We start from the raw sequence: 18410 nt of genomic DNA on the forward strand, positions 1-18410 counted from the left end.
CCTTCTATCTCACGTTTCTACTCATCAACGCCGGACACAACCAGACCACGCTCGAGTTCTGCGAAAAGAGCTCTAAAGCACGTATCGGCTCGTCCGTTAACTGGGATGTAGGCTGGTACCGCAACCTCCAACAAGTCCTCGGACCCACACCTCTCGTCTGGCTACTCCCCATCGACTTCGGTAGGGGCGACGGCATGAGCTTCCCCACCCATGACGAGGCCGAACTCACCGCCGAGCTCCTCCAACACTGACATCCCCGCACCACCGGCTTAACACTCAACTTCGGCACACACGGGAACACGGCACTCTCACACGAGACAGAAACCGCTCATTTAACACTCACCGAAACACACAGCGCGCACGCGAGTGGGATGCAGTCCCGAACACACTTTACTTACTTTTGGTGGCCGTCACAGCTACGATCCTGTCATCTACTAACCCACACCTACGGGTTCCCTTCACACCTACGGGTTCCCTTCACACCTACGGGTTCCCTTCACACCTACGGGTTCCCTTCATCACTCACGATTATTTCACGCCCGAAACACTTCCTCGACGGGCATGCTTAGAGAATGCACCATTGTCTACCGACTAATCAAATCAATCTGACGATCATCGGATCATTGTTTGGAGCGGCCTGTGCTCTGGTAACCATTCCGGCCAGCTTCTTGATCTGCGGCTGTCTCGACGTCCTCTGTTATGGCGACCGGATGCGTGACGTGATGCCGTGCCGCAACGGCAACTTCGAGTCACCACGCTGGAAAATCTCCAAACCTGAACACCACAATAAATGGCACAGACCCAAGTCGGGGGCTGCCGCCTGCACGGAAACTGCCGCCGCCATGTCGGAAACGGCCGCCGCCAAGTCGGAAACGGCCGCCGCCAAGTCGGAAACGGCCGCCTGGACGGAAACGGACAAGCCCCAGGTAGCCGCGGCCGCCAAAACGGAAGAAGCGGCGACGACCGGCAGCGTCACGCCGACCGAGCGTGCGATGCCACCCAAAGTCTTTGTCGCGGCCTCCGCGAAAGATCCGCCCTACGTGGGTGCCTCCCCGCATGCCGTCGCCTCGCCAGTCGATGACAGCCTCTCCCCCGTTTCCTCGGCGCGGAGGAAACCAGAGGTCATTGCCATATAGCACGCAACGGTCGGCCGGGACCTGTACACATTTTAACTACACAGGTCAGTCAGCGCGAAGGGCACCCAGCGCGAAGGGCACCCAGCGCGAAGGGCACCCACCACACACTAGTGTGGTCAGCCATGCCATTCCCACTGCTCTTCATCGTCCCCCGCATGAGTGTGGACGTGTTGGCGGTCGTCAACGATTATGAACTTGTCTGCCTCCTCATCCGTGGGGGCCCGTCGGCTGTTGTTGTCGTACACATTAGTGCGCCCTGAGAAAATGCCGGTTCCCTCGACTGCCCTGTTCCCCCGACATCCCCAGCTGCCGCCTGCTCTTTCTTCCCAGTCCGCCATGCCTCATGCTTACTGGGTCTGGGTGGGGACCTGAGGTTCTCAAAGATGTTCTCGAATTTCGCGTCTGGTGCGAGGAGACGTTGAATATGTGCGACAGGTTTGTAGAGGTCCCACCAGTCGCAGGTGATGGTGGCTGGGATGGCACTGAGGCTGTGTAGATCTTGTACGGGTCCGCCCCGATCGGCAGTGAGTAGGAGGAAGAGATTGAGTTCGACGAGTTTATTGAGAGTGTACTCAACAAACTGCGTAAGACGGGCCATATGGTCGGGAGTCATGTGAAGGAAGTAGGCAGAGAAGGCTGCGGCTGCAAGTACCTGCCGACTAGATCGACCGAGTACGACACGCCGATTCGCCTCTGCTGAACTCACGATCTCTCCCAGCACGCGCGCTATCAATACCGAACGCGTCAACTCTTCTGCGTGCAACTCCTCGTCACCCGGTGCCGTCGGTAAAACCTCAATCCCGTCCAGTGCCTCCATGAGCCGATGCGTGCCTACTCTAACACCGTAGGTCCGTGCATGTTCCTGCGCATTTTTTGGGAAACTTTCACCAAACAAACGATGCGTCTCAAAAATCAAATTCAGCCCCGTATACAAAGCACGTGCATCCGACAACTCCGGAGCCACCACCAATCCCAAATCCGCCACAGCACGCGTTGGCGCCAACCCGCTACTTCCCACAATGAAAGCCAGCCATCGCATGGTGCACTCCCAAACGCTAAGTCACTCCCAGAAGAAATGTGGCAACCAGATACGAGTTAGAGTCGTGTGGCTGAGTAGCCGGAGGGGTTAGCCAGAGAGACGATGGTTCGGAAGTAAGTCTGTCCAGAAGTTTGTGGAGTCGCAAGCGGGGAGAAGAGCTTGTGCAGCGACAACCGGAAGGCGACCAGACGAGGGTTGGGGCACTCGGGGAGAGAATCTCGCAGCGGAACGCTACGACGTTTCCTCCGAGCGCATACGTCGGATGGTGCGGCGCAGCAGACGCAGGAGGAAGCCCTATTCGCGCTCGCCTCATCGACGCTGCGCTCGCTCGCCTCATCGACGCTGCGCTCGCGGCGCATTTTCTGTTGATGGCGGCGAAACTGCCGTCCGAAAGGATAACCTGCTTGCCCGGAGGACCTCATTGGCCCTCCTGATGATCCGAGCGGACTCTTTGGGAGGCTCGCAGAAGTCTGCATCCACTACCAGGAGGCCCACCCCACGGTGGAAGAAGAGAAGATGGGAGGAAGCGACTTCAATCCACCCGTCGGCGTGGTAGGTGTGCCAAATAGGTTACTTCGATAAGGACTGCAGGCATGTGAGAGCCGCGATGCAGTAGGTGTGGTGCAGACGGCGGGCGCCACCAACGTGTGCATCATGAGACCGCGAGCTACCACCGTCAACGCGTTGCAGAAGAAAAGAAGTGTACAAGGCGGCGAAGATTAACTAACAGCAGGAGAGAGGTTTCCTTCTTTCATATAGAACGACCACCATAGGACGACATCGGACACGGCGACCACCATGGGCGAACCAAGCGTCATTGCCCTGGACATCGGCGACCTGCTAATTACATCCACGGTAATAGCGGTTGTGTAATATTTTCGGACAATGATACTCCGTGCAGCGTCCAAGTCTAATGGGTGGTTGGAGTGGGCGGGATTGATAGCAGCCTTGGTGAACCCTGAGGGGATCCTTCCCGGCGTTGAAGAGTGTATTCCTTGGATGATTGGGCTGCGTTGCCCCAGTCGTCCCACGCCGGTTGCTTTGGCAGTAGCTATGGTCCCGAAGACGTTGGTTCTGAAAGGGTCTTTGCTGGGAACATTTGACTGGCTGCACGACGCGAATGGAATCAGGTTTCTGGCGTCACCTGGAACTTGGCCAGTGGAGGCAGCGTCCTGGCAGTCGGTAAACGACTTCGTAGAGGCCCTGTTCACGGGTGGGGATAAGCGCATATATACCGACAACCCAGAGGCGACTAGACGTGAGTTGCTTGACGCACTGGGAGCACAGATGTTCGGCGCGTCGAGCCTGATGGTCGCTGACCTGCCAGTCGCGGATCCGGCGGCCGCAAAGACGGAGTTGGTGTTCTCGAAAGTCCTAACGAAGAGCGAAAGTGCCGAAATCTCAAATCAGATGCCAGTCGAATGGGGGTTTAGCACGAGCGCCAGGGTTGAAGATGGGTTCATCGCGACAAACGAGGAACGGCTAAATGAGGAGATGCGGGAGCTGCGGGAGTTGCTCAGATCCTGCGCCGAGCGTGATGGCATCGACATTATTGTGGAGGGCAGACCGCGATCAACGGGGGCCAAAGTCAGCAAGTTCCTGGGTGAAATTAACCCTCTTGTACCGACGTTCTGCACTTCCTGGCTCCTCCTTGCTGTCTTCCTTGTCTACTGTACAGTCCATGCGGTCGAAAAGCACTACGAATAAGTAGCCCACTTGTGACGTCGCGGAAGCCTCGTGGGAATCAGCCTCGAGTTGAGGCCGATGCATTCGAAGCCCGATGCCGACCAGTGGCAGTTGCAACTCTAGCTGCGGCCACAGTACTTACTGGTTGGTTTTTGACAGACTTTTTCAAAGTCATCTCATGTTCATGTTCCAACGTGGCATAGTTGACGCAACCAACTCCACCCAGACGCAAAGTCCCTCCCAGAAGGCAAAGTCCCACCCAGACGCAAAGTCCCTCCCAGAAGGCAAAGTCCCTCTCAGACGCAAAGACTCTCCCAGAGGGCAAAGTCCCTCTCAGACGCAAAGACTCTCCCAGAGGGCAAAGTCCGGAGTGCATAATTGTACTAGCTAGCTAAGTTACTGTGGGCGAAACTGGTTTTCTTCCAGGCGCACTGCGGAAGAGTGGGGCGAGTTATAGCCGCCGTTGGGCCCAATGATCGGTTCGCCCACAAACGTAGTTGCGGGCGGCTGGAGCGTAGGGTTGGGGTTAAAGCCGCGGGTCATCATGTGATTCGCGGTGCCGTAATAGTCGAAGGACGGGGCAAACCCATAGGCCTGTTGCCCGGTTCCATAGCCGGGTTGTCCAGCACCATAGCCTGGCTGTCCGTTACCGTAACCTGGTTGCTGGAGGTATTGTCCGTAGGGTGGCTGAGCATACGGCGGCTGGGTCGACCAACCACCGTAAAATTGAGGACCACTGAACCCTCCCGCGGGCCCGTACCCCGCCGCATAACCAGCCACGGGATAGGGCATCGCACCGGACTGCGCATACGGTAGGTAACCCGCTTGACTCCCCATTTGGCCACCACTCATTTGATAACCCTGCGGACCGTACTGCATCTGAGAACCATACGCTTCACCACTCACCGGACCGCTCGTTGATCCACTCGCCGGACCAGTGATCGAGCCAGGGCGGGTCATTGGATTCGAGGTAGTCATTTGATTCGGGTTGGCCGTCGGGCTCGGGTTGGTCGCTTGGTTGCTGGGGTCATAGGCAGCATAGTAGGGTCCGGTTCTTGGTTGCGAGCGTGTGCGATGCGATCGCACACGACTACCGCGTCCCGGGTCTTTGTGTCCCCCCTGGTCCTCGACCAAGCCGGGCGGCTCCGGTACCGCGGCGCCTAGGAGCGATGTCGGCGAGGAACTCGGTCCGGAACCGGAGAGCGGCGAAGGCGCCGCTGGCGAAGCCGCCGGTGGCTGCTGTCCGGGTGGCGGCGGTTTGCGGCCCGGCGACCGCTCGGTGGACGCAGCCGTCGGCTTTAGGTACGCTGGCACGCGTGTCTTGCCCGGTCCTGGTCCCAGTCCTAGTCCTGGTCCAGACCCGGATGCCGGTCCCGGTCCAGAGCCTGGTTGTAGTTGGGTCCTTGGTCGCTGGTCCCGGGCTTGGCTCTGGAAGGGCGGCTCGAATAGGTCGAAGGAGGCACGGCCCCAATCGGTCGTCAAAGGCTCGTCTAGGCCGCCGGGGCGCAGCTGACCCGCTACAGACCCAGGAACCGCCGCGGGTCCTGCCCCGGTGCCGGCGGGTCCTGCCCCGGTGCCGGCGGGTCCTGCCCCGGCGCCGGAAGGCTGCGCGGACGCGGCCAAGAGCGCGGCGCCCGGCGGGGATCGCTTGGCTGTCGCCGCCCGAGGACTCGCAGGGGTGACCGTCAGCATTCCCGGCGTGCGAGCCGGCGCGTCCGCCGGCATGGGAATCGACACAACTTCCGGACCATGCACCTGCCCAGATGCACGGCTGACGACCAGCCCCCGCAGCGCGTTAGCGTGCTGTGTGGCAGGTAGTGTGGCACCAGGCGTTACAGCATTAGCTGATAGTAGTGCAGCACCGGCAGCACTGGGTGGTAGTGTAACATTAGGTGTGGGATTGGATAGTAGTGTAGAATGGGGTGGTTGGGGCGTGGCGTTCGAAGGTTGCAAGGGGCTCCTTGCATTCCCGGGCCCGACCCTCGTGGCCCTGGGTGTTAAGTCGGACCTGGTTAGGTCGGCCCTGGTTAAGTCGGACCTGGTTAGGTCAGGTCCAGTTAGGTCGGCTCCTTCTTCGATATCGATGATTAGGTCGGGCATGGGTTTGAGTCCACGCACTTTGTTGGATTCTCGTCTGAGAGCCTGTGCCAGAGTGCTGAGTTTAGTTGTGAGATTGGCATCAACGTGCTTAGCAGATTCCGTGATGAGGGCTACGGCTTCCTCGGTTTGGTTGAGTACCTCCATGGGCGTCGTGGCAGCCAGCGTGTTCTTTTGAAAGTCAGCCAGCCGCCCTGCCGACGCCACAGGGGGTGGAGTTCTGGTCATTTGCAAAAAGTGCAGCAGCCTGGGTACACATCTACCCGGCAACCCCGTCGCGCCTTCCGTCGCACCTCGACAGCCGAGTGTCCCTGATGGTGGCCTTGCTGACATGCGTGGCCACAGTCGCACGAGCGACCGCACTGGCAGGCACACTGACAAGCAGTGGCGAACTGGCAGGTGCCCGACGGGCAAGGTGGGTCGCACTGACACACAGTGCGGGAGCGACTCGGCAACATCTGCATCGATTCAGCCTGATCTAGCACAACCGGAGCTGGCGGTGACATCACCGACGTCGCCATGACCGAAGCCGCATTGACCCCCGCGGCGGGCTGGGCCTAAAAGAGCATTGTTTAACACATCTCATGTTCAGGCGTGTTCTTACACACGTGTGTGGTTGCGAAAAAGTGCTGGCGTACCATCGGCGGTTGTTGTGCGATTGCCTGCACGACTTGCTGCTCGATGACGTCTTGGTCGGTTTGGTCGGATCTTTTAAGCCGTCTGCTGCCCCAGAGCTGACCGCGTCGATGGCGGCCAAAAAGGTAGCCGATTAGACCTCCCGTGACGAGACCTGAGACACATGCCCAGGGGCTGACGGACACCTTGGTCTCTACCAAGCATTGGCCTCCTTGAGGCAAATAAGCCGGTTCGTTTACGGACATGGATTTTCCGAAAAAAAATGGATCATGCTCCAGCAAGAAGATATTAGAAACATAAGCATAGACCCGCGGGAGCAATGTGGCCCCGCTAATGCTCCTAGCGAAGTGGATCTCCGCTACTTCGATCTATCAGCTCTGCCTTTAGTTGGCATCCTCAGCCGGAAGGAGAATACGATGGTCTTACTCGTGAATAAGGAAGGCAAAGAGCTCGTTGTAAAACTCCACCACTCCGTACCCGGCAGTCCAGTACCCACCGAAGCTTCGATCACACAATTCATACGCCAACCCAGAGACGACTTTGCCAGAGAGATTGCCGTTTTATCACACCTCCAATGCAACACCTCCAGTAACGTCGTCAAATTACTTGGCTGGGGGGTGGCTCAGACATACAAAGGAATCGTCCTAGAAGCCATTCGAGGCCCCAGCCTTCAAAACGTATTACTAAAACCTAATGCTGAATTCAACCCACCACCGTTTCTGCAACTCCTGTATAGACTCAATTGGACCTCACAGGTAAGATCACTCCCTCTACCCTGCAGACTTCCTCTACCCTCTACCCTACAGTCCCTCCCCCGAGTCAAATTCAGTTTCAATGTAGTTGAGCAGAATAGTATCGGAGTTGCACGAGATGAATATTTTCCATGGTGAGATACTTGCTGAGAATTTCGGATTTCGTCTAGCCCCGTCAAACTCTGTATTTGGTCGACTGACGGTCTTTGATTTTGACGAGGCATCTCAAATGGTCCGGCATAGTCCTGAGCTGCAAAAATCTGCTACGAGATTTTATGACCATTTCCGGGAGTTTGCTCAAGAGACTGGTTCACCCTGTCTGCCCACGGATCGGACGCAATCGACCACGGACTTGATGACCTACGCTCTAAGGTATACAGACGCGGTAATTCTAATGGACAGAAATGGTCGTACATCGCCAGCTTACGCTGCGTCCCGGGGAGGAGGGCCATCAAGGTCGCCACGTGAATCTGGGAATAATTGCTCTGCAATTGGTGGTTCCGGTGTTGGCGGTTCGCGAAATAATTCTCCACATAGTTCCGTCGCTGGCAGTTCTCCAGGTGGTTCTCCAGGCGGCAATTGTCCAGGCGGTTACGCAGGTGCTTGGGATGTGGATGTGTTTTGCGATCACCGACCGAACCGGCCGCCACCGATTGCTGCGGCGTCCACCAGTAACCCGGGTCCACCGTGCAAGTTGGTACAGGCACCAGGACGATCGCAGGACCCGACGCAGCAGTTACGTTGCGCGGAGCATGGACGCGCGGCAGGACAGTGTGTGTGTCCGTCCTGTGAGTGCAAAGAAGGCCGTGCGGAAGTGTCTGACTTGGCGTTGTTGGCGGTGGCTTGTTTGGGTATGTGGGACAGTGGGAAGAGTACGCTGACGGAATGTCCGGGTTGTCGCAGACGACGGCCGCTTTCGACCAAAAAGTTGCAGGAGTGGATTGACGCTGTTGGCGCTTATCTGGACAGCCTTATCCTGCTACGTTCTGGCGGCACGGTCTTCAATGTGAATGATGTGATCGCAACGGAACTCTACTCCCAGCCGCATATGTTCAAAGCCGTCGTCTCCTTCAGCGACCACACCGACTGGGGTAGCAACGGTGGTAGCTACGCTGCTACCTCAAGCAACGGAACCGACGAGCACCGAGACATGAGCTCCGGCTCCTCCGAGTTTTCTCGCGGACGCGCGGGCCGACCAAAGATGGTCGCTACGAGTCGAAGCGCCACCAGTCGAGGTACCGTCACCAGTCGAGGTACCGCCGCCACTCGTGGTACCGCCAGTCGAGGTGCTACCAGTCGGGGTACTGCCGGCTACAGTTCTCGGACTGCAGGCTCAGAGTCCGCTTCCCGATCGGGCACAACCGGCGAGGTTCCCTCGCTGGCTTCGCTATTGCGGCTCCGGCAGGGGTGGGGAAGTTTGGGCGCGAGAATTGCCGACCAACTTTACTCGCTGATGCACCGCGCTCTCAGTCAAGACATAATGTCGCGACCTACCGCGCGCGAAGTCGATGACGCACTCGGACGCATCTTCAACGCTCTACTACGCTTCACAGCACGCTTCGCCGTCGTCCCAAAACTCTCTGCGCACAAACTTAACGACCACTCCACCACCGACCACTCGCTCCGCCGCCTCCTCCAAAAATCCATCTACACTGCCGCCACTTGCAAAACACCAAGCACCTCCTGCGGCTCTGAACACCACTAGCCGCGGTCCAAACACCCCCAGTTGTCCAAACGCTTCCAGCAGCGGCGCGCCTCTTAATATTTTTTCTCAAGTCTGTCATAGACACGGTTAACTTGTGCACCGCCCCTGGACTACCCGACAACCACTCACTCGTCTCCATCCCCGCCGGCGGCCATCACCACCCGACCCCTCTCGCAAGCCCTTGTCTCGCCGGCTCACACAAGCTTACCATCTGTCAAAGACCAAGCACACGATCCGTCAAGACCCGCCTGGCTCACGGGGGGGAACGCGCTCAAGAGGTATCCCGGGACGTGTCGCTCGAGGGCGACCGTTAAGGAGCTCAACGAGTTCAGAAGAAATGGAACGGCTTCAACAAAGAACAGTTCTTCAGCTGAAAACTGTGTTCTCCGGGCGCGGGTGCTCACACTGTCTGTGTCAAGTGGAAGGTTGTGGATTTGGAAGGTTGTGGACCTGGAAGGTTGTGGACCTGGAAGGTTGTGGACCTGGAAGGTTGTGGACCTGGAAGGTCGTGGACCTGAAAGGTTGTGGACCTGGTTATGGCATCTCAACGGAGGTTTCGCAAAGCTGTGGTGTGCGATAGCAGAAATGTTCCAAAACTGCTTCGCAAATGCTGGACCTAATGCAAATGGCGGTTGGGGAGGGGTCTGCCATGGGCGGCAGCGTCTTTGACTGGTCTTGAGAAAGCAATGTTTGATCGTCGTCCACCCAGGTCCAGAGGGGTCCGACTTTGGCCAAAATTCGTTTGCGGAAGTCTGACTGGTACGCCAAGTCGTCGGGGTTAGCTGCGACTAGGCAGTTGTCGAGCAGTTCCAGAAGCGAGGCCGTGTACAAGTACTGCAGTCGCTTGCGGGATCCAAGGAGTTGCGAGATACCGGATAGGGAGTAGAGCAGTCGCGAGTACTCGGAATAAAACTCACGGAATGGTTGCACCTCAGACCGGAACACAGTTGTATTTAGTTCGTCCGTTTCGAAGCATTTCTGCTTCGTCATGGCATCCACGATAAACCGACGCAAACCACCTGACCAGAAGACGTCCGACATGATGATGTATGCGGCCGCAGGCACCATCCCCCCCAGCGGCATCACTGGCAACAACAACAACAGCAGAAGCAACATTTGGGACTGGGTCAAACACGCACTTTCCGCGCAGGTCCGGAACCAGGACAGGGGTCCGGCACAAGCGAGCCCATCTAATCAGGCCTGGCAAAGGGGGAAGCTTTCGGGTCTGACCAAGGGGGTGGGGAGGCAAGGGGAGCTCGGAGCAAGAAAGAGAGCTTCCGGGACCGGGCCCTGCTCTGCACGTCGTCAGGTCCAAGATTTTTTATTTGAGGAGAATGACAACGAAAAGCTTTTTAAAGGCTCGGTTCACTGCCGCGCTGGCACATAAACATGGCGCAGCGACCAAGACGGTTGTGACCAACTCCCTCGAAGAGGTGGAGTCAAGGTAAGCCTGCATGCCCCCTATTGGAGATCGGCGAGCGGCTTTCACTAAGGCTGCCTTGAGCACGAAGCACAAAACCGGCTTTGTGTACCAATACGGTTGTCCCCACGGTTGTCCCAAACACACTTACGTGCCCGACACAGCCGCTGGGGCTGTCGGAAGCCGCTGTGGCTTCCGTAGCCTCGGACTCCCCACCGGTTCCACACACGTGTGTGCACACGCGAGACAACCTGTTTGTGTTAGATTGAAAGAAAACAAGCAAGTTAATAAGCCCTCTAATCGAGCGGAGTCAAATAGTGCTGGCGAGGTAAAGGGTACGCTCGTCCGCGAAACGGCTTTAACTGAAGAAGATTTGAAGGGTTTGATTATTAAGAGAGAGAAGCCAGGCAAACCTGCTGCTGCAAAGAAATTCATTGACAAGAAGCCAAGTGCGAGAGTGATCGGCGTTAACTTGCTCGAAGAGCTATATAAGAACGAACAGGTCGGAAAGGTTCTGGCGACCAAGGATTCCACTACCACCGCCACTGGTAAGCCAGTTTATTGTGACACACTGGTATAGGGTTCTAGTGCACCCTCGGGTGAAAACTGACAGAGGGCGAGAGCCTCGGGGGGTGAGAGTTTAAGATTTCTTTAGACGACGAGGAGTCTGTGGGAGAAGAGACTCGTCTGGCGACTCAGATGAGATCTTCGTTGCGAATCCATGTTGGGCATCGTACGCCCCGCGTGAACAAGCATGTCTCTTTCTACGGTGATGGAGGGGCTGAATGCACACACATCTACCTTTACGAGGCGGTGAAGGTTAGACTGCCCTGGACAGGCCCAAAACTGGAAGGTAAGAAAGAAGACAAGTCCGGTCAGTGGCTTCGCCAGCAGGCGATGGCTGCAGGAGCTGTGAGAAGTGCTGCTCGACCGCGCCTGTTCTAATGGGGGTGCAACTTCCAAAGCGCGCCTGAAGTGAGTGCGCCGCCTGAAGTGAGTGCGCCGCCTGAAGTGCGCTCAAGTGAAAATAGAATGAGTGCTGAGAATAGAGGTATGGCCGAGGATGAGGATTGGGCCAGAGAATCAGGACAGGAAGGGTAGGCCCCTGGGAGAGGCCAGGTAGCCAGCGAGAAGGCGACAAAGCAGGTTTTGAATCGCAGTGCCTGGATACCTGTGGGCCGCCACACGGCCTGTCTTGCGATATGTCCCCGAAAAAATGTTGCTCACAGTCCTAGCAGTACAGGGGTCCCGGCAGTATAGGGGTCCCGGCAGTATAGGGGTAGCCACATAGAACTGAAGAGATTTACATAGAGTCGAAGGGGTCGCTCCTCAGTTAGTGGTCCAAGTGCCAGCCAGCTGCCTGTCGTGGAAGATTATGTCGCCTTGTTGACCTGAATATGTCGACAGACTATATCGATTGGTATTGAACCGAACTGCTTTTATTTAATACGCGAACTAATGCCTAGGCTCTGACGCCTAGGCTCTGACGTCTAACGTTCAGACGTCTAACGTTCAGACGTCTAACGTTCAGACGCAGAGTTAAATCAGTGTGGGTGAGTTGGTCCTCAGATTCTAAATATTCGGTTCCATCCATCACGCAGGTCGCCCAGAAGTCCTTGGAGAGGCGTGTGGGCTGAGGAGGTCCGAGAGGGTGCCGGTGGCTGGGTACTACTGTAGGGTTGTGGGGCTCGGGGTCGGATCTCCGCCGGCGACGCGTCCCGAGTTCCCCCCATTCGTCGAGACTGTGTGGTGGGCGGTGCCATGTTGGGCGGTGCAGTGTTTGTTCGATTGTCTGTGCGGCCCACAGAAGTCGACGGTCGACGTCCTGAAGGGCCAGGACGAGTGGGTGAAGGACTGCTGGCCGAGGCGTGGTTCCCAGTCAGCGACTGTTCTGGTCGCTGGTAGGCGAACTGCCCGCTGCTAAAGGGTCGCTGGGACCTAGTGGCCGACCTGGAGGATATTCCGGTTGATCCATTACGAGTAAGGGAAGCTCCGTTAGAATAATCGGTAGAGCCACGATGGCCGGGAGAAGACCCCTCAATGCGGACAGATCCCTGAACGGGGGCAGACCCAGGAATCGGGGGAGACCTATGAATGGGAGCAGACCCATGGATGGGAGCTGACCCCTGTCTAGAGCGCAGCGACTCCATACTATTCGGCGGAGAACGCATCCTCATGGGAGAAACACTTGAGGACCCCGGGTATCGTGCCGAACTCTCCGACGACCCACTCGTGACGGTGCGCAAACCTCTGCTGGCCTCCCGGTTGTTGTTGTTGTAATTGGCCACATGCGCATACGATGGCTCATCCCTACTCCCCGTCACTGTAAACGGTCGGGCTGCGTAACCTCCCTGACTGACCATTGACGGGCGCAAGTTCCCTGGACTAGGCCGAACACCAGTTTGCGTCGACTGTACGGGCCGGGAAGGAAACCGGGCAGGCAAGGTTGTGTTTTGGTAGGTTGCATTTGGACTCTCCCGGTTTTGACTCGACAAGGAACGGCTCAAGTTTGACTGCAGCACATCTCGTCTCCGTTCGTAAGCCTCATCGTCCGTCGGCAATTGGAACCGGCATATACAACAGGTATTGTGCTAAAGAATACGCAATCAGTGACCACCATGCGCCGTTGGCAAGGAGAAGTGTGTGTGACTTAAAAATAGTGTTTCACATGCTAAGTGTTTCACTAACCCGTTCTAGCCAAGGTACAATACAGCGTGTGTGAAAGAAGTGGGGACAAAGGCTCCTGTCCCGGGACATGTGGGTGACTTCCTCGCCCGCCTTGAATTCATCTTGACAAATGGCACACTCCTCGCCTGCCTTGGCTCTTTCAGGAGTGAGGACTTCCTTTGGCAGACTTTCTAGTACCGACCTTGCAGCTGGAGGCGGTCCGTCGCTACCTTGTTGCTGGGCCAGGATGTAATATACAAGGTTGTGCAGATTGTCCCTGGTTATTCGAGTCATAGCATCCCTGCATCACAGATGATCACTTGCCATATTATTTCTTACGGTAGGAATTGTAGAAACGAATCTGGTGAGCCTAGAAAAGCAGTTCCGACTGATGGCCCTCCCCTTGTAATCACGGTGATCCGCCGGTCGGGCGAACTAACTGGAGAGAGTTACAATCGGGCAGTTTGCCGGGGCTGGGGAGGCAGCTTGCCTGGGTGTCCTCTTGCCCGGGAGATGGTAGCTTACTTTCCATGGGTATGTCTCGCATTAGGGCGGAGAGTAGGGTAAATGGGTTTGCGTAGCGGGCTGCTTCTTCTCTTTCTTGTTCGCTAACCGTGCGTCGCATTCTGGGGGACTCCGCTTCTTGCGGATCCAATTCTTCTACGAATCCGACGATACCACAACGCACACAGGCAAGCTCATTCGGACCTGTATGGACGGCCTGAGTTCGCCGTCTACAGGCGTGACAAACGTACATTTTCCAACTACCTAAAATCCCTGTAACCCTTTTTGTTAATCCCTGTTCTCGGTTGTGTGGGGGAGCGAGCTTGAACTTCCAGTTCCGATTACACGAACCGATCGAGCGATTTTTAGTTGAGGTCTAATGCGTTAATTTTACGAGAACAAAATGGCTAATCGACGAACCAGTTTACCGGCACGGTTCTCTAGATTTAGTGACCTACTGGGTGGATTTACGGAAACCACTGAAATAGTCAGGCCGGTAGCGCGACCATGTGAAGACGAAAATACACCCTCTCCTACGTTCCGAAGACCACCGCCCCCTTCGCCTCCATGCCGAAGACCCTCGCCCATCACATCACCGGAGGACGGCCAGCTTTTCATTACTAGTCTGCTCGGCTATCAGGGCATGGTATGACTAACACACCAAAGCACACACTCCCCAGTTCTATCAACCGACCGGCACGCTATATGCACGACTACAGGTTATTACAAAAGAACCTCAAGGATGCCATAGGGCTATATTAGACGCACTGCCCGTCACTAGTTATGAAGATCATCATGGTAAGCACACCTTAATCTAGGGCAATCCGTTTCTGTTCAGCTTCATTTAGGAATTACTGCATGATCTGTTTAGAAGAATTTAATCAAGGTGACAAAATAAAATGGCTGCCGTGCGTTCATCATTTTCACAGCCGATGTATTAAGAAGTGGCTAAGCACGTAAGAACTCACTCACTACCTGACACACTAATTTGCTACTGACTAATATTGCCGACGAACATTTTGGTTGCTGACTTAATGAGTAACATTTTGGTTGCTGGGTACACACAAATAATCTTTATCGAGCAGATCTGTTAAATGTCCGGTTTGCAAATGCAACGTGGAATGTCCCAAGCTGTTACATATAACGTCACCCATCCAAAGGAAAGCGACGACTGCATTGCAACGTCGAGTAATCTCCTAAACTCTTAATGAAGGTCTGCCTGCTTGCTTGCATTTTCTGTCCCTTTTTCCTTTGGCAGAATGAATAGCTTTCTGGGCGGACTGCTCATGTAAGAGCTGGCCTTTTTTTCACATGAATAACTATGTCCTTCTGCCCGATTCAATTGGCACTCCAATATACTATGTTGATTTCACCACGTGGTCTACAATTTCACCGCCCCCCAGAAATTCAAGTCTACAACATAGAAACGGCAGGGGGACTGACTTTGGATGCCAACAATCTCTGGAGGGGCGGAGCAATTCAGATCAGAGGAATAACCAAAATACTTCAACAGGCAAGAATGGATCAAATGAGAAAGGAGAATCAGGACAAGGAGATTCACGACAACGAGGTTCACGACAAGGAGATTCACGACAACGAGGTTCACGACAAGGAGGTTCACGACAAGGAGGTTCACGACAAGGAGGTTCACGACAAGGAGGTTCACGACAAGGAGGTTCACGACAAGGAGGTTCAGCAGATTCGCATAAGAAGCCTCCTCAACAGAAGCATCAAGTGCCAGCCATTACGGTGATCCCGTCCACTACAGACTTGCCATCGACAACAGACCAAGAGTATTCAATGAAGAGGCGATCATCAGCAGCCTGGGGATCTTCTTCGTGCCGGGCGGTGGCTTCCTCGGCGGTGGCTTCTCCGGCGTGTGCGAAGCCTTTTCCTCCGCGGGCCAGCGGACGGAGGGTCTCGAACCCTACAAGTTCAGCCGGCCCGGACAGTAGCAGCTTCACAACGAGCAGGGGTTTGGCGACTGGCAGGAGTGTAGTAGGAAGCGTGGCGGCCGGTAGAGGTATGGCTGCAGGTCATATACAGTCTCCAGTTTTCTCTGGACGAAAATATCTGGTGTACGCCGGCAGTGTGGAGGAAGTTACGAGTGAGGTCGACGACTCGCTGCGGCTGGATCCTTTTCTCTCGGCGCTGGGGAGCGCTCGGATCGCAGTGGATCCGGAGCCGTTGAATTGCGTGTTCTGCCGTGGTTTTGGTGGTTGCGTCTTCTGTCCGGGCAGTGGAAACGGTACGATGGCTTGTGGTGACCTGAGTGGTGTGGGAGGGGAGTCTTTGGGTGCCATATTCAACGAAGTGCAACGGTCAGTGCGGCAGTCTGTTCCGTACAAACGGATGTCTCTACCCACTCGATCTGTGGGCGTTAGTCCCGAAGGCTTCACGGCACGACGGGTCTTCATGAGTGAAGGCAGCTGCGAGGAAGACCTCTACCCGCCCCACATGTATGAAACCTCGCTCTACTATGATAGCTCCTCGGCCGATGAACCGCGCTACCGGCGGTCCTCGCGCTCTTCCCAACCCCGTTCGCCTCCTCCGCCGCGGTACTCCTCTACCGACACCGAGGCACGGCCTTCATCCGTCGGCAGTCGAGACAGTCGGGACCTCGACAACCGGGGTCTCGACAACCGGGGTCTCGACAACCGGGGTCTCGAGAACCGGGGTATGGAAAGGCGGAATCTGGACAGTCTAGGACGCCCCGGACGGGGCGGTGAGGTGGTTGCGACCGACTCTGTGCTGGGAGGCAGTCTGAGTAGTTCAGTGTACAGCACCTCGTACTCGTCTACGGCAGATCGGTCGTGGGAGAAGCGGGAGTCCTCGGTCGTGCCTCTAGAGGACCTACGGTCGACGCCCTTCGGGACTGTGGGTACTCCGCCGCCCGTTGCTTGGCATGCCGAAGAGGAGCTGGAGTTGTACGAACAGAGCATCACGCTCCTCCCGTGGATGCGGCCCTACCCCACGTCGCATCCCACCGGTGAGGGGGGCTCGCGACGGTCCTGGCGTCATGAACGCCTTAGTCACGAACGGCGGTCCAGTCAAGAACGCCCAGGGCGGGATCGGCGGTCCAGTCATGAACGGTCCAGTCATGAACGGTCCAGTCATGAACGGTCCAGCTATGAACGAAACAAGGTCCTGGTTGCTGGGCTGGCTGGGGTCACCCGGAGGCGAGGCTTCGGCGACCCGGCGACGCCTGAGGAGGGCCGGTCGGGTCAAGACCGGTTAGTTCAAGAGCGGTCAGCCAGCGTTCGTGGGGGCGAGATGGACTCGGCAGGAGGCGCGTGCTGCACACCCACGCCGACTGGGGCAGTTCATTTAGGCAGCAGCGCGGTTTCATCTGCGGGTCCGACGGGTGTGTGTCCTGCTCCGACGGAGTTGACGAAAGATACTGGGGAGTGGGAACGGGTGTTGCATTGGGCGAAGGGGACGGGTTTGTTGTTGACGAAGGAGCACGTAGACTTCCAGACGAGTGTGATCTTGATGGAGGCGGCGGAGCGTCGTTTAGCGGCTAAGCCGCGGGTCCAATTCGGGTACGGGTCGCGCCTATCGGGAAAGAGTTCGGGCACGGATGTAGGTGCCGCTCCGCCTAAGAGTCTGCTTAAGCGGTATGGGTTGTTTCCCCGGTCTGGTGGAGGAAATTCGCGGTCGGGACTGAGGTCGGGATTCCGGCCTGACAAAGGACCTCGTTCGGGACAGCAGCAACTGAGCCGGCTGAATTCGCTAGGCCAGATTTTGCGGAAGCACAAGGGCCACTACCGACGTGTGTTGGGCGAGAACCGGTACCTCCGGGCTCGGAAAGGCATCCATGTGTGGGTGTTCTTTTCCAGCAACACACGCCTCGATCTGTACAAGTTCTACATATCCAACGAAGGTGACTTCTTAATCACCCGATTGCCCGTACACCAACAACGGTACCAACGACCCCCACACGAATGCTGCTCTGAAGTCGCCAGTCCTGAGGAGGACCGCAGTGCCCGCGAACTGCCCCTCGAACGACTTCGGGCCATCGATATTTCTGTCAAAGTCCGACGACTTCTTAAGGAACCCATGCTACTCCATGTCAAAGCCACCACCATAGCCGCCCTCTGGAACGACCAATCCACCGAACCACTAATTATCGCCAGCGACCGTCAGGCCGACATACAAGACATAATTTTTCTCATCAGGTTCATTCAACAATATAGAGGGCTCGAACTAGCCTATATATTTTCTTAAGCACGTGTGCGCTCAATTCCGCTACTCAGCTAACCCAAATTCATCTCAAGAAGAAGACGTCCCAATACCCGACGCGCAAGATCAACGGGTGGGTAACTTGATCGTCCCCAAAGAACCAAAGGGCAAACCAGAGATCAAGACCGCAGGACATTCCACATGACAAATGTTCAGTATTTACTCTTCTCGGGATCAGTTATAGTGCACAACAATGACAGTTCCTTATCCTTGATAGCCCGATACGGATTCCGAATTCTACATAGCGGGGTATTGTCATAGTGGAGTATAGCGATAGAGGGGAGGAGTAATCATAGTGGTGGAATATGATCATAGTGGTGGAATATGATCATAGTGGTGGAATATGATCATAGTGGTGGAATATGATCATAGTGGGGGAATATGATCATAGTGGGGGAATATGATCATAGTGGTGGAATATGATCATAGTGGTGGAATATGATCATAGTGGGGGATATGATCATAGTGGTGGAATATGACCATAGTGGTGGGAATATGATCATAGTGGTTGGAATATGATCATAGT

General features: G+C 56.0%; 11 protein-coding genes across 11 annotated transcripts; 7 read left to right on the forward strand and 4 right to left on the reverse strand.

Moving 5' to 3' along the window:
- Positions 1-572: 572 nt before the first annotated feature.
- On the forward strand, positions 573-1136 carry GNI_034890 (putative transmembrane protein; the record flags this gene model as incomplete). Its single annotated transcript, XM_011130951.1, has 1 exon — positions 573-1136. The coding sequence occupies one exon, from the start codon at positions 573-575 to the stop codon at positions 1134-1136; it is 564 nt and encodes a 187-aa protein (XP_011129253.1).
- A 187-nt stretch (positions 1137-1323) lies between these two features.
- On the reverse strand, positions 1324-2175 carry GNI_034900 (hypothetical protein; the record flags this gene model as incomplete). Its single annotated transcript, XM_011130952.1, has 1 exon — positions 1324-2175. The coding sequence occupies one exon, from the start codon at positions 2173-2175 to the stop codon at positions 1324-1326; it is 852 nt and encodes a 283-aa protein (XP_011129254.1).
- A 1053-nt stretch (positions 2176-3228) lies between these two features.
- Positions 3229-3882, forward strand: GNI_034910 (hypothetical protein; the record flags this gene model as incomplete). The annotated part of the gene is made up of 1 exon (XM_011130953.1): positions 3229-3882. One exon carries the CDS (start codon positions 3229-3231, stop codon positions 3880-3882), a length of 654 nt encoding a protein of 217 aa, XP_011129255.1.
- A 375-nt stretch (positions 3883-4257) lies between these two features.
- Positions 4258-6186, reverse strand: GNI_034920 (pentapeptide repeat protein; the record flags this gene model as incomplete). Its single annotated transcript, XM_011130954.1, has 1 exon — positions 4258-6186. One exon carries the CDS (start codon positions 6184-6186, stop codon positions 4258-4260), a length of 1929 nt encoding a protein of 642 aa, XP_011129256.1.
- Positions 6187-6863: 677 nt separating this feature from the next.
- On the forward strand, positions 6864-9051 carry GNI_034930 (protein tyrosine kinase; the record flags this gene model as incomplete). Its single annotated transcript, XM_011130955.1, has 2 exons — positions 6864-7349; positions 7435-9051. 2 exons carry the CDS (start codon positions 6864-6866, stop codon positions 9049-9051), a joined length of 2103 nt encoding a protein of 700 aa, XP_011129257.1.
- A 534-nt stretch (positions 9052-9585) lies between these two features.
- On the reverse strand, positions 9586-10167 carry GNI_034940 (putative transmembrane protein; the record flags this gene model as incomplete). The annotated part of the gene is made up of 1 exon (XM_011130956.1): positions 9586-10167. The coding sequence occupies one exon, from the start codon at positions 10165-10167 to the stop codon at positions 9586-9588; it is 582 nt and encodes a 193-aa protein (XP_011129258.1).
- Positions 10168-10385: 218 nt separating this feature from the next.
- GNI_034950 (hypothetical protein) lies at positions 10386-11051 on the forward strand (the record flags this gene model as incomplete). The annotated part of the gene is made up of 2 exons (XM_011130957.1): positions 10386-10495; positions 10736-11051. 2 exons carry the CDS (start codon positions 10386-10388, stop codon positions 11049-11051), a joined length of 426 nt encoding a protein of 141 aa, XP_011129259.1.
- Positions 11052-13135: 2084 nt separating this feature from the next.
- On the reverse strand, positions 13136-13895 carry GNI_034960 (putative ring domain protein; the record flags this gene model as incomplete). Its single annotated transcript, XM_011130958.1, has 3 exons — positions 13136-13439; positions 13478-13508; positions 13664-13895. The coding sequence occupies 3 exons, from the start codon at positions 13893-13895 to the stop codon at positions 13136-13138; spliced, it is 567 nt and encodes a 188-aa protein (XP_011129260.1).
- A 605-nt stretch (positions 13896-14500) lies between these two features.
- Positions 14501-14842, forward strand: GNI_034970 (hypothetical protein; the record flags this gene model as incomplete). The annotated part of the gene is made up of 2 exons (XM_011130959.1): positions 14501-14598; positions 14728-14842. 2 exons carry the CDS (start codon positions 14501-14503, stop codon positions 14840-14842), a joined length of 213 nt encoding a protein of 70 aa, XP_011129261.1.
- A 121-nt stretch (positions 14843-14963) lies between these two features.
- GNI_034980 (hypothetical protein) lies at positions 14964-15395 on the forward strand (the record flags this gene model as incomplete). Its single annotated transcript, XM_011130960.1, has 1 exon — positions 14964-15395. The coding sequence occupies one exon, from the start codon at positions 14964-14966 to the stop codon at positions 15393-15395; it is 432 nt and encodes a 143-aa protein (XP_011129262.1).
- Positions 15396-15667: 272 nt separating this feature from the next.
- On the forward strand, positions 15668-17869 carry GNI_034990 (hypothetical protein; the record flags this gene model as incomplete). The annotated part of the gene is made up of 2 exons (XM_011130961.1): positions 15668-16631; positions 16974-17869. 2 exons carry the CDS (start codon positions 15668-15670, stop codon positions 17867-17869), a joined length of 1860 nt encoding a protein of 619 aa, XP_011129263.1.
- Between the last annotated feature and the right edge of the window lie 541 nt (positions 17870-18410).

Source organism: Gregarina niphandrodes (assembly GCF_000223845.1).
Source record: "Gregarina niphandrodes unplaced genomic scaffold scaffold00004, whole genome shotgun sequence".
Lineage (NCBI taxonomy): Eukaryota > Apicomplexa > Conoidasida > Eugregarinorida > Gregarinidae > Gregarina > Gregarina niphandrodes.